The following is a 13,652-nucleotide window of genomic DNA, read 5'->3' as shown; positions in this document are numbered from 1 at the left end:
ATTAAAGTTTAGCTTTTACTATATTATCTGAGATAGTTTATCAACATTGTGATTCTTCTAGTGGAGAACAAGATCTCATGGAGAATGGATGGAGATCAGGTACTGTTTGGTATGTACTGCTCTCTCTCCATAATAATCCTTATGTAAGTTTTTGCTATTCAGTATATCAGCAGAACCTGCAGTCTGTTAGAAATGCAGAATTTCAGGTCTCATCCCAATCCCATCAAGTCACAACCTGAATCTGAGTAAGACTGCAAGGTGATTGTGTTTACACTGAAGTTTGAGAAGCATAGTCTAAGACTTAGACTCTAAAATCTCTATCAATCATTAATTGCACCTCCGTATACATTACTAATTTGTCTGCCTGTTCCTACCTACTTAAAATTTATGTAATTTCTTGCTAAAATGATATCTTATAAAAAGTTACATTAGATAATATAGAGCCTACCTACCAATGGCTTCCTGTCTCATTTACATTAAAATAAAACTCTTTACCTAGGCCTCAGAGCCTATATGGTCTAGTTCCTGCCTGTTTCCCACCTGATCTGCACTTTCTTTCTTGTCCACTGAACTCCAGGCACCTCAGGCTTTCTTTTTTGCAAGAAAAACTCAAGCTCTTTCTAGCTAGTTGTTTTCTCTGACATCTCTGCTACCATCAGGTAATTATTCGTTTATTTGCTTGTCCTTTTCTCCCTATTTGAATATAAACTCAAAAAGCAGTGTCCATTTTGTTCAATGTTGTATAATAAGGAACTAGAAGAAAATATGACCTGCAAGCAGTCAGTGAACTTTTGTTGAAGAAAGAAACAAATAAAGACAGCAATAAGGAAGGAAAGAAGTAAGGAAGAGAAGGAGAGGAAGGAAGAAAGGAAGGATGGATGGATAAAAAGAAGGAAAGGAGGAGGAAGGGAAGGAGAAATAAAAAGGAGAAAAGAAACAGAATGAAAGAAAGAAAAGGAAAAATAGAGACAGAAAAAAATAAAGAAAAGAAAGGAAAGGAAGAAAGGAGGGAGGAGAGGGGAGGGGACAGAAAGGAAGAGGAGGGGAGGAGAGGGAAGGGAAGGAAAGGGGATGGAGGGAGGGAGGGAAGGAAGGAAAGTCTTGAAGAAAATAACTCTGTAGTTTTGTACACTACCTAAAAGGCAATCTAGAGTTGGATCCTCAAATGGAGAGCTTTTGGAATTTAAGGCAAATGTGTGGCAATGGTCCTGTGAAAAATGTTTATGTGTCTAAGTTTCCATTTACTGGGATAAGGAGAGTGACAATCTAACTTTTTTGATGGTAGTGTCAGCCACTTCTATGGTTGTTTTAACACTAGCTTTACAATGAGATAACCATAAAGATAAGTCCACGTCAATTCAAACATCAAGAGAAAATAGATGATGATGATAAATACATTAATTAATATACAAGATCTCTGGATAGATTCATATACACTTTGGATTATAAGGGACAGTGACAGTCATATAATTTCAACACTCTTTGATGTTTAATGCTTTCTAAATACCCAATTTGTCCATCAAGCTATGCTTGAATACCTTATTAGTGATTTAGGAATTTACTGTTTTCTGAAGCACACATTCTATATTTGAACAAAATTCAAGGCTAGAAAGGTCTTCTCTATTATATATTTTGTACCTTCCTGTGTTTTCATACACTAAGTTCTACAACCTATGGCAGAACAGGTTTGGTCTCTCCTACATATAACATATTACATCACATGTTTAAAGACAGCTATAACTCATCCTCACTCACATATCATGCTGCAGCAATTCTTTCTCTTAGAATTGACCAATAATTTTTCTCTATTATCTTATCTCTACAAATTTTCCTTTGAAAATAGAGACCATATCTTAAATTTCTTTTGAATTTATCATACGTTTAAGCACAGAGATAATATGTTCAATAAATCCTGATACCTGATGGACATATATCTGTATCCACAAAGACTTAAGTAACCACCCATAAACTAACTTCCTCACTGTGATATTGCTTATGAAGATTAATAAAAAATGTTTCAATTTACAAATTTATACTCTATAAAGTATTAACAGAAATTTCGAAAACAGTACTAGTTGCTTGCAAATTGTTGAAAAGATTTAAAATATATAGCTACATGTGGCCAAATAGCCTATTAATGACAGGCACATACTAGGCACCCAAGAACTGCTACTTCCACACAATAGAGTTTTTGTCATATTATGGTCCAGTGTTTTAAACAAAATTTTTACATATCACTTCTGAAATACTGACTTTTGAAATAAACTGTAGTTAGTGTAGATGTAAGTCTGATAGTATATTGTTTTCCCTTTTTTGTTGGGCAATCTAAAAGTTCAGATGAGGGCTTCCCTGTTGGCGCAGTGGTTGAGAGTCCGCCTGCCGATGCAGGGGACACGGGTTCGTGCCCCGGTCTGGGAAGATCCCACATGCCACGGAGCGGCTGGGCCCGTGAGCCATGGCCGCTGAGCCTGCGCGTCCGGAGCCTGTGCTCCGCAACGGGAGAGACCACAGCAGTGAGAGGCCCGCGTACCACAAAAAAAAAAAGAAAAAAAAAAAGTTCAGATGAGCTTACTTGAAAAACTATTGCTTAAGATAAAATTTTTAAAAATTCCTGCTTTTGTCTGAATTAAAATTGCTGACCTAAAATGAATAATTTATGCTGAATTAACTACTCTTACCTTAAAGCTGAAAACAATAAAAAGTTCTACTTGCAAACTGGTAAATTAAAGTAGGTTTTCTTTTATGCTGCCATTGGGGGGGGGCTCTACATCATATTCAATTTCAGTTAAACATAATTTCATGTTACTTTATAAACTAAGCTAAAACCCTGCTTGATCCTATGAATATGATCATTAGCTATTAAACATACTATGGAAGAATTGACTACACTATGTCAAAACAAGTAGCGGCAATGACTATAAATGCTTATGACACATATTTGACTCCACAAGATGATACAGTCATCTAAATTTCTGCTAAGAAGAACAATAAAAGAGATCTTATAATTATTATAATTGTATATGGGAACTTTTCCAGAAGAATATATTCACATTTTTACATGAAAATAGCAACTACCATGGCTGCTCATTAACAGCTGACAGAACTTGTCTACATATTGAAAAAAAAGAAATACCATTCCACCACAATATATAAGAAAAACAATGTTTAAAAAACTTACCTAGAGTAAAACACATTTTAATGACTATTGTTTTAATAGTATAACCTCTTAGTATAATAGTATAAACCTCTTGAGGAAGAAAACCCAACTATGGTTGTCATCTATATTACTTTAACCTTAATATCACCTAATAAAAGGATTTGCATTAGGCCCTTTTGAACCATGAGTAAATGGAAGGATGAATGAATACTAGTTTAGCAATATGAAGACTGGGTTTTCATATGGGCTCTTCCAGACCACAATTTCCTGTATAAAAATAATGCTGTTGTAGTAGATGATCTGAAAGTGACCATTTAAAAAGATATAATCCTAGAAATTCAGGACTCTTTACTTATAATTTTGTAATAATATTACATATGTCCCACTATTATAAGTCAACTTTGAATTGAAATCTCTTAGGGCTATAATAATAAACTATGGGGTTTAGAGATTGCTGAAAAAGGTATTTTAGGTAAATATTAAGAAATAATTTCAAAAAGAAATCATAAAGCAATAAACTATTCTGATAAAATTTAAAATATCATTAGATATTATGTTATCTAATTTAAACATCTGTATAATCAATAAGCTAAAAATATCAATTGTTTTTAGGTTTATTTATATGACTGTAAATACTCCTTTAAGCAAAGTTGAACACTTTATTTATTTTGGTATAGGTTCATCATATTTCTATTCAGCACTATCTACTCAAAGCATTTTTTATACATCTTAGCAATATAAACACAATTTACTAGTTTGAAACTTTTGTTCATCTCTCAATAATTTGTACAAATATCTTCTGTGCAGCCTTCCTTGACTTCTACACTTAGAGGTAGTCAGTCCCTCTCCTTTCTTCAATAACATTTCGAAACAACTGCTATGGCAGTGTTTCTCGTAATAAGCTTGTAATTACTCTTTTTTTTTAAGTTATATAGACTACATCATAGCACAGCCTGCTTTGTTCATTTTTATATCTCTACTATACAGCACAATATCATGTACATAGCTAGAGTTAAAACGTATTTGGTGAATAATAAAAATAATAACAATTACTACTTGTTAAACATAAGCCAGCAACTGTGCTAAATTTTTTTCACATAACTACCTATGAGGTAGGTATTCTCAGTTACTAAGAAATTGCAGGTTTGAGAGTTGAAGTTATTGCTCAAGATCATATAGTTAATAAGGGACAGAGTATAAACTCAGCCTAGCTCTCTGACCTCAAAACTAACCAGCAACGGTGGACAATTTGGTTTTTCCTTTCCATTGGGAGAAAATACTTGAAATTTTTTGTCATTTGTACCTAATACTGTGTTTAATCCTCACTATAACCCTAATGTAATACTGTGATACTATTTTACTGATAGGGAAATTCAACCCTAATAGTTCACATTACCTGCAAAGAGTCTCACACATAGCAGGTGACAAAAGTGGACTAAAATCCAGTCAATAAAGCTGAATTTTCATTTTGAAGTCTACTGGGCACTAATAAAGGAAACTGTAGTGTTAATACACTGTTTTTAAAGAAGAGCTAAGTCAACATTATTTATCAGTATTTTTCTCTTTTACTTGTTTATATTTCAACGTTAAAGAACCTTTTTAAATGGAGAAAAACAGAAAGGGTTTTCTTTTACTAAGAACAAATAGAAAGTGAAAAAAAACTTTTAAGAGGATAACTTAAGTTGAATTACTGATGTTTTAACTATAGTACTATAGGAAAAATTAATTGGAACAGTACCCTCTTGGGATTGAAAATGTCTTTGATAAATATTCCAAGTTTTTTTCAAATTATTTATTAATTGTGCAGATTTTATAATTAACTAGTGATTTAAGGTTTAATTAATCATAAATTAATACATAGATTTTTGAATCTACACACTCACAAGTACCAAATACTATGAACAATTTCAGTGTCTTTGTTTTCTTTGTTTTCATAGTGGTAATAGTGTAAACTGTAAGCACTTTACCTCAAGTTACTGAGAATAGACAAATTAGGAATTAGTAATGATCAAAAGACATCATAAAAATGAAAGTTTCATAAATGAAACTTTCAAAAAATGAAAGTTTAATTGCAGTGTGAATAGAGAAACATGATGAAAAATGCCAAATTATCACAGTACAAAACTGTACACACTTGTAGACATAAAAACAAACCTATGCTATTACAATCTCTATCGTATATATGCTTTAGATGGTAATTAATTTCAGTAAAATAATATCCATTGTATTAAATTAATATTTATTCATATGAAATTTATTGAATTTATAGCTTATGTTCATTTATAAATTTTCTTTGATTTTATAAATGTGAAAAGGGCGTAAGCAAGGCATTTATATCTAGTTTTATTTTGTGAATTTTAAAGTGGTAATATAATAAAAAAGCAATATTTTATTTTAAGTACATGAGAATACTTTTGCCTTTCAAAGTAATTAAAAACACTGCTTTCTATAACTGTAACAAAATAGCTATCTTTAATACTGAAATATATGGATACTTGATTATATTGAAGAATATAATTTTAAGCCTTTAAGTCATTTGAGTGAATACTCTAGCTGGTGAAACTGTAAACATTTATTCATCAATTTACTAAATATTATCTAAATATGTCTATGGGTCAGAAGTTGTTCTAGGCACTGGGAATGCAGCCTGAACAAGACCCATCCACTCCTTACCTTACAGAACTTAAAGTCGCTAGTTACAACAATTTAAGCTAAATCTTGGAAAGAGAATTAGAATGATTTGGTTGAAAGGAAGAAAGAATAGCTTATGGGAGTGGCTTGAGGTAAAAAAGAACATGGTATGTTTGACAAACTAAAAGAAATTCTTTTTGGCCAAAAAAATAAAGAATGACTGTGAGAGAGACGAATTTGGAGATATAGGCAAAAAGCCAGATCACAGAGGTTCCCATGGGTCATCATCAAGTCTCGGCTTTTTTCCCAAGATCACTGGAAAAACAGTGGAAGCTTTAAAGCAGTGGAGTGAAGTGACTAGATTTTCATTTTTAAAAGGTAATTCTGACTACATTGTGCAGAATGGAATAGACAAACAAGAATTATTTTTTCTCTAAAATATCTAGAAAAATTAAGCAAGTTAGTTTTGTATTACTTTTACTGACTCATCTAAAATGTCAATTAAAGGACTCATTGCCTACATGCATCCTGTAACTCCTTTAGTGCTCTGCTCAGCCATGAGCTTTACAAAATCTTCCTTGTCCCACCAGGATGGATTTCTCTATGTTCTCCACTCTATCTCACTCTCTCGAAAGAAGGGACCATGTAATATTTATCCTTATTTCGCACAGAACAGAGCTCAGTGGGCATTTCAGACATGCTGGCTGAACTGAAATTATTCTTAAAAAGAATACTGTTTTCATGTCAGCCAATCCTAATTTAGAAATTTGGTCCTGCTTAAAGTCTTTGAGGACTGTTTTATATCTGAAAATATAGCTGTATATTGAGGTTTTTAAAAATCATAATAGATATAGGATAACAGGTTTCCTTTACTTCTAACATTGACAATTTTTTTCCCCAAATGTTAATAGTTTGTATGTCAAATATAATAGGTAATGAGCCAACTAAAATCACTGAAATAGCAGGTTACTGAAGAAGAGTCAGAAGGACCAATTTTAATTAAAATAAAGATTTGATGAAAGTATAATAATTTAAGTCACTAAAAAAATGATGAATATAACATTCAAAATGTTTTCTGTAAACATAATTTAAACATCAATGATTAAAAATATTTATGACGAAGGTAGATGGCAGCATTGAATGAATATCATATCCATAAACACTATTTTAGAAAGAATATATGTGAAACAGGTCTAAATGTTCTGAATGCTGTAAAAGAGCATTGGGAGATCTCTCACTGGGAGATTATGACAACACTTGAGAAAATTTGAGCACTGATTTGGAATTTACCAAGGATGTAATCTTGATGCTTAATTGAAATTTAGCTGAATGTACTTCAAATTTTAGATTAATTTTCAAATCACATTATTTAATCTAAAAATTGACAACTACTTATTCCTTTTTCAATCTGAATTATTTATTCAAGTTCTACAAAATATTTAATTTGCAGCATCAGAGTTTCTCAAAATCACTTGATGGCAAACTTTGGCTGAAGCGGCATTTGTATCATTAGTTGATAAATAATAAACTTATGTCCGAAAATTACCTGCCTCTTTTTCAGTGGGTAATAGAATGAATACAGGAAAGTTTGTTAATGTTAATTAGCTCATGCAAATTTCTGAAGAGAGTGAGAATACTAAATTGAAGGGCTTTTTTCTTAATCGATATTTCATTAATATTTACACATTTTTTGTTTCCCAGTAATAAGAAAATCTACTTGATTAAGCAAATCATAAATTTGATAATGATCCCTATATTCACATGAGTGGAAATATTCATGGTAGGAGAGTGAATAGAGAACCAAGATGATATCATTTTAATCCTTTAAAGGAGACTATCACATGCTAAAAATTCATTTTATTTTTTATTTTTTTTGGCCATGCCACGCGGCTTGCAGGATCTCAGTTCCCCGACCAGGGATTGAACCCATGACCCCTGCAGTGGAAGCACGGAGCCCTAACCACTGGACCACCAGGGAATTCCCAAGAATTCATTTTAGAAAGCTTCTTATTAAAGAGAATCAAAGTAAGTACTTTCAGTATGAATTCTGATGGAAATGAGCTCCTGAGATATTTCTGTATGATTTTCAATCAATTTATGTAAAGATGTCATGATTTTTCTCCTTAGTGTGTACTAAGCATTTGAATGGTTTTCTATTACTTATATTTGGAGAATATATGATTATGAGTTGGAAATAGAGCTGGAGTAGATATTTTGTTCTCCAAATATTAATGTGCAATTAATTAATATTTCCACTGATGCATGTATCAATATATATTTGTTAGTTTTTGATACTACACTATTTTTTTCCTAAACTGTTCAATGAAACCTGCTACCAAGAAACAGAAAATTGCTACACTTCCTAATTTTGTAAAACATAGGCTTATATTAATTGATTAGAAAATTACCAATATATGATTTGGCTCTGTGGTATTTTTATCTCTAAAAATTAAAGTAGGAAGTTAAGCAATATTAAATTTGGAGTCATAATATCAATGAATATCTGTTACCTTTTCAAAATGAGAAATCTGTTCTCAGTGCAATCATATGGGTCAGGCAATAGGTAATTCAGAAACAGTAGAATAAGCTATATAAAATAATCACCAGACATAATGTTTTCTTTTTTCCCAATCAAATTATCTATTTTCTCAATAATAAATTAACATTTGTGTAAAAAATTTTTCATGCAAATATGAAAATTACTACATAGGATAAATCATCAATCAGTAAATATGTGCACTTATTAATAGAAAAATGGCTTTTTTATTTTCATGTTATCTCAATACCATAAGTGGTATATAATAAGCAATGGGTATTTAGTACTTATTTTTACTATCTTTTATGCATTATTTTCTTTCTATTTTTACTCCCTCCTCCCTCCAACATTTGCACTGCATTTTGATTTGTTTTTTTTTCTAATTTTTGTACTTTCAAATTATTCAGGTTCTGACTGTTACTGTCTATATTTTTCAGCTACTTTGAACTCTTTCTTTCACTTCCTACATCTTGGCTCTGTTTGAGCTCATTCTCTAATTAGAATCATTACCAAAATATAGCTTTGGCTGTAACTAAATGGGCACAAGTAAAATAACATCCAATACCTCTATGAGTAACAACTGCAAGCTCTTTAGTTCTTTCTATCTGTTCAGCATTTCTTGGTCTTCTCCTTGTACTTTGTATATCTGCTTGATGAGGAGAGAGCTCGTCCTTGGATGTGTTGGGGTCCAGACCTGAATTTCTGATATTCTTTACTTGCACTCGCTGTTCCTCGGAAAGTCTATGGATGGTGACAGCTGTAACACTGGATACAGTAACATCTGCAGATGTGCTAGCAACAGCAATAGCACCAGTGGTAGTCCTGTTATGCTCCTCTAACTCACCAGTGGAGGTAGTGTGGGTCAATGGAGAAGAACCTGTGGGACACAGTAGCACTAGATGCTAACTTTTTCTTTTAAATTTTGTTTTTTTTTCTGATAAGTTTAATAAATTATATTCCCTCTATCATCTTAAGTATTATCAAACATGAAAAGGCAAAACACAAACACACCACTAAAATGTGAAGTAACCAGATCTGACGTTTGGTCTATATCAATTAACCTATGAATGGATATTATACACAAATATACCACATTTTAATTGTAACACATTAGGGAGAAAAAGGTGAAACAGTAAACCCTTTACATGGCCCTGAATCAATCTTATTCATTATTTATCTACAGATGTTTTTTAGCAACAAATGCCTGGCAAGTGACAAGTTTTGACAGAATGGGTAACTATGTAACCACACTTTTCTCAGAAGTATGCTTTCAATAGTCTGTGCCATATCACTTCATGATTTCTGGGAAAAATATCAAATTTTTCTATTTTAAGACAAAAAAGTGAAGAAAGGAGAATTTAAAAATCAAAGCCAAATTGAAAACAAAATGATTTTAAAAAATGAAGCTCTGAAAAACTACTCTATGTAAATGTCTATCTTAACCTCATTTGCCAGAAAGCAGTCAACATGATAAAATATTCAATGTCGTGAGCTATACATACTTTAGAATTTACCAGGTTGTTTTGGAAGTTGGGTAATATTTTTCAGAGTTTTAAAGTAAAACTTGAGATTAACCAATTTTCAACTAGTTAAAATTAAATTGTTTTATTTAGAAATGACTGAAAATTAACTATTAGCATGGAAATTTTATTCATACAAAACTAGCTTTAAAAAAAGGTTGAAAGTTTCCAAATATCTCATAAGCATGTCACAGTAATTCTCTACATTCTTAACCTTATTAAAGTTTCACTATAATTTTAAAATTGTTTTAAAGGTACCAAATTAGGATTTTCTTTTTTCTTTCACTTAAACTTTTTCAGAGATTGTGCTTGGTAGTACGTAATTCTCACATAAGGAAAAAAGATGTAACTTTATAATAGAAGCATGAAACAGAATGAAGATATACTTAGAAGGATCTTGACAGCTAAAATGCTTAACAAGAAAAAAATATTGAATTTTGGAGGAACAGCTACTAATTAGGAATAATAATCATGTCCTGGTTAGAAAACTTCTGAGTATTTTTTTAAAGCCAATGAGTGGTATATGTTTTTATATACTTGCTTTCTCAATAAACTGCATTTCAAAATTCTGTCCACAATGTATATTTAGATATTTTAGACAAAAATACATGGGTATATTTTATTCATTTTGCGAGAGAAAAAACAGCTATATCACGTAATGTGGTTTGAGCATGTTCTGCCTCCTTCCCCTCCCCCCACCCCGTAGGCAGATGCTTAGTAGGACTAGTAATTCGGGTTCCTGCTTTAAACTCTAAAAAGAAGTCAAACATGAACCCCTGTCATTCACAAGCAAGCAAAGGAGCACATGTATATTACTAATTCTTCCAGCCTGTGTTTTCGTATCATTTTAATTTGATTTACAAATTCAAAAAATTAAATGATTGTACTTTGTGGTGGGCAGGGGTAAATGAGGTATGACGATTATCAGATTATTTTAAAGACTTTTAATATACTGTAAAGCGTTAATCAGAAAAAAGTTGCTATTGAATATTCATCCAAGTTACTTTGTGAATATTAAAATCTACTAAATGCATGTTGGTTATGCAAATTGGCCAGTAATATTTATTAAGCTAATATTTGGTAAGGGTTTTCTTTAGTCACATGATTAAGCAATAGCTACACATGCATTACTAACATTCAGTAACTGACCTCATGGTAAATCAGACATTTTGATGTTCATGTGCTCATTACTATAAAAAAAGTACCTGGTCCATATTATTCTGGGAAGTTTAATTGCACCTTTCTTTTTGAAAGGAAGTATGACAAAGCAGGATAAAAACTAATACTTTAGAACTTTTCCTGACTTTATCATAATTTCCAGGCTTTCAGGTTTAGTTTAAAAAAGGAAAGCATTTAACTGTAAACATATGTTGCTAAATGCAATCTAAAAGTATAAAAAATAATGGAATTTGTACTCTCTCAAATCTCAGCATTTCTACCTTTAGCAAGGAAGTAAATTAATAGCTATTTATTATATTTCATCACTGAAGGTCATTACAATTAATCCTAAATAATCTCTTGTATTTGGGTAAATGAATCTGGGGTAATTCTTAGGATGTGTCCAGGTTGCTTCTATAACTAATCTTTAAGCTCTACAGACTAATTTCAAACACCCGTTTTTTGAAGCTCCCAGAGGATAAATACAGTTCTTAAACAAATTTGTGAGTTAGAACTGATCTTTAGTAGCGTTTAGATCCAGGACTTGCTAGCACTCCCAATCTTAAAATCTTCAGTAATAGAGTTCTACTCTGGCTATTGGTAGTGAATATTCAGTATTATTCTCTTAACCTGAATGCAGAACAGGGTGTAATATTTGAATAAAGCATTAAAAAAACATTTATTTAATAACCATAGTGTAATTAGCTAGATATTTTACTAACCAGTTCTTATGTTTTACTTATATTTTGTGTTCATAATTTTTCCTCCCCATACTATAATGCAAGGTCCCTGAAGGCTGAGATTTTTGTAAATTCCATTCATTGCTGAATCTCAAGTATCTAGGACAATACCCAGTACATAGCAGATGCTCAAGAAATATCCCTCAAAAAAAAGAATAAAAGAATGAATGAATTTAATAATAATTATAATTATTATTGTTAATAATAACAATAATAAAGAGGATAAATTTCATGAATGAAACATGACTATAATTTTTAATGTGGTAAATCATAGGTCAAACAGTATAATGAAATGAAGAATAATTACAAAGAAAGGAAAAATTGATGGTTTTGTTTTGAACTTTCAAAAACATCACTGAAAAAGTGTGGAATCTGAAGATTTAAATGCATAAGTAATAGTTACTTGAAGATTTGTGTCAACATTCCCAAACCATGATAGTTTACAATGTTAGTGTGAAATGGATTTATTTAGAATGTTCAAATTTCTGTACAGTAAAAAGTAGATGTATCTCATAATGGCAGGAAATAGAAGTGCATCTAAATTTAGTTAGGCACTTATATATACATATATATGTAGTGGAACTATAAAAAACATTGATTTCCTTTATAAGGCAATAGAATCATCCATCACTATACAATTATATCATATATCGTATAATCATTTTATTTAAAATGTAGACCAATTTAGAATACTAATTTTGGTACCATTTTAAATTGGCAGTGTGTGAAACAGATTTTTAAATTGTCAAAATGCATCTTTTAACAGTTTCAAAATACTCAACATTTTTGCATACATAACTGTTTTATGAGGAAATTGCCAATGCTGGGAAAAGGCTTAGGATTATATATAGCAACAATTCAGTATTAAATATATAATATATCTAATTCAATATTAAACTATAACTTTCTTTTAAAATATTTTAAGTATGCTACACAATTATGTAAGTATTATCTTTAATAGCACAGTATTAAATGCATGTTACAAGACATACAACCCAAATTTAGGAATAAACTGTACATTCAAAAAACCCATTCTTCATTAGAAATAAAACCATGTATACAAGATGTAGTTTATCACAATTAGATTACCCTGTCAATTAACTTGCTAGAGATATATTATAAATTTGATGTTTAAAATATAAATACATCTAAAATATAATTTTATTAATATTTTAATAAAAAACATTTTCAAATATAACAAAAATAAAATGAAATGATTTACACATATAAGCATGGTTCTATAAATCATAACTATATGTCCTCTTGGAATTATGATAATGGAAAATGACATGTGTTACACATGTAAATTGGCAAATTTATATAATAGTACAATTAAATTATATAACTAAATTTGGATTTTATTATGTATCATATTAAAAATTATATTTTTGAAGGCTTTCTTATTTCAACAATCTGCAAGGTACTAAGCATAATTCATGTAAAGCGATTTATAAATGCATCATAGAAAGTATCTTAAATAAAAACTCAAAAAATTGAATTTGAATTTCATTTTGATTAAAATTTTAGTTTTACAGATTTTTTTTAATTATGCTATATTGCTTTGTAATTATTGTCTAACTCATCACAGACGTAAAGAACAGAATATTTTGCTAGAGATATGAGTGGATGTCCCAAAATGCATACAGCTATACAAGTACATGTTAAAGATAACTACGTATCCATAGAAGTAGCTTTTAGATATTTATATTTGGCATGTTATTTTATATAAGACATATATTCTGTTCCATTGATTTTAGCATTTCAAATGAAACATTTGAATAAAAGCTTAAATAACAAAATAATCTTAATTGAATAATTTTGTGGCATAATGATATATAATGAAGAAAAATGCAATAAACATATTTAACATGAAAACATGCAAAAGAAAAAATATACAAAAAACATCAAAA

The 13,652-nt window shown here is 30.6% G+C and overlaps 1 protein-coding gene across 3 annotated transcripts in view; it reads right to left on the bottom strand.

The window, feature by feature from the left end:
* CSMD3 (CUB and Sushi multiple domains 3) overlaps positions 1–13,652 on the bottom strand; it is a gene marked incomplete at both ends in the record, with an annotated part of 1,078,626 nt that overhangs the window by 673,993 nt on the left and 390,981 nt on the right. The window contains one exon of one of the 3 annotated variants that reach the window (XM_082674966.1): positions 8,890–9,201. The exons of the other annotated variants lie outside the window; for them this stretch is intronic. Within the exon in view, the coding sequence (XP_082531092.1) occupies positions 8,890–9,201 (312 nt within the window). The remainder of the gene's footprint in view (positions 1–8,889; positions 9,202–13,652) is intronic. 3 annotated transcript variants of the gene reach the window in all.

This window comes from Grampus griseus (genome assembly GCF_964374135.1).
Source record: "Grampus griseus genome assembly, chromosome: 17".
Classification (NCBI taxonomy): Eukaryota; Metazoa; Chordata; class Mammalia; order Artiodactyla; family Delphinidae; genus Grampus; species Grampus griseus.
The sequence above is the reverse complement of the archived record's forward strand: the minus strand, read 5'-3'. Positions and strand labels throughout refer to the sequence as shown.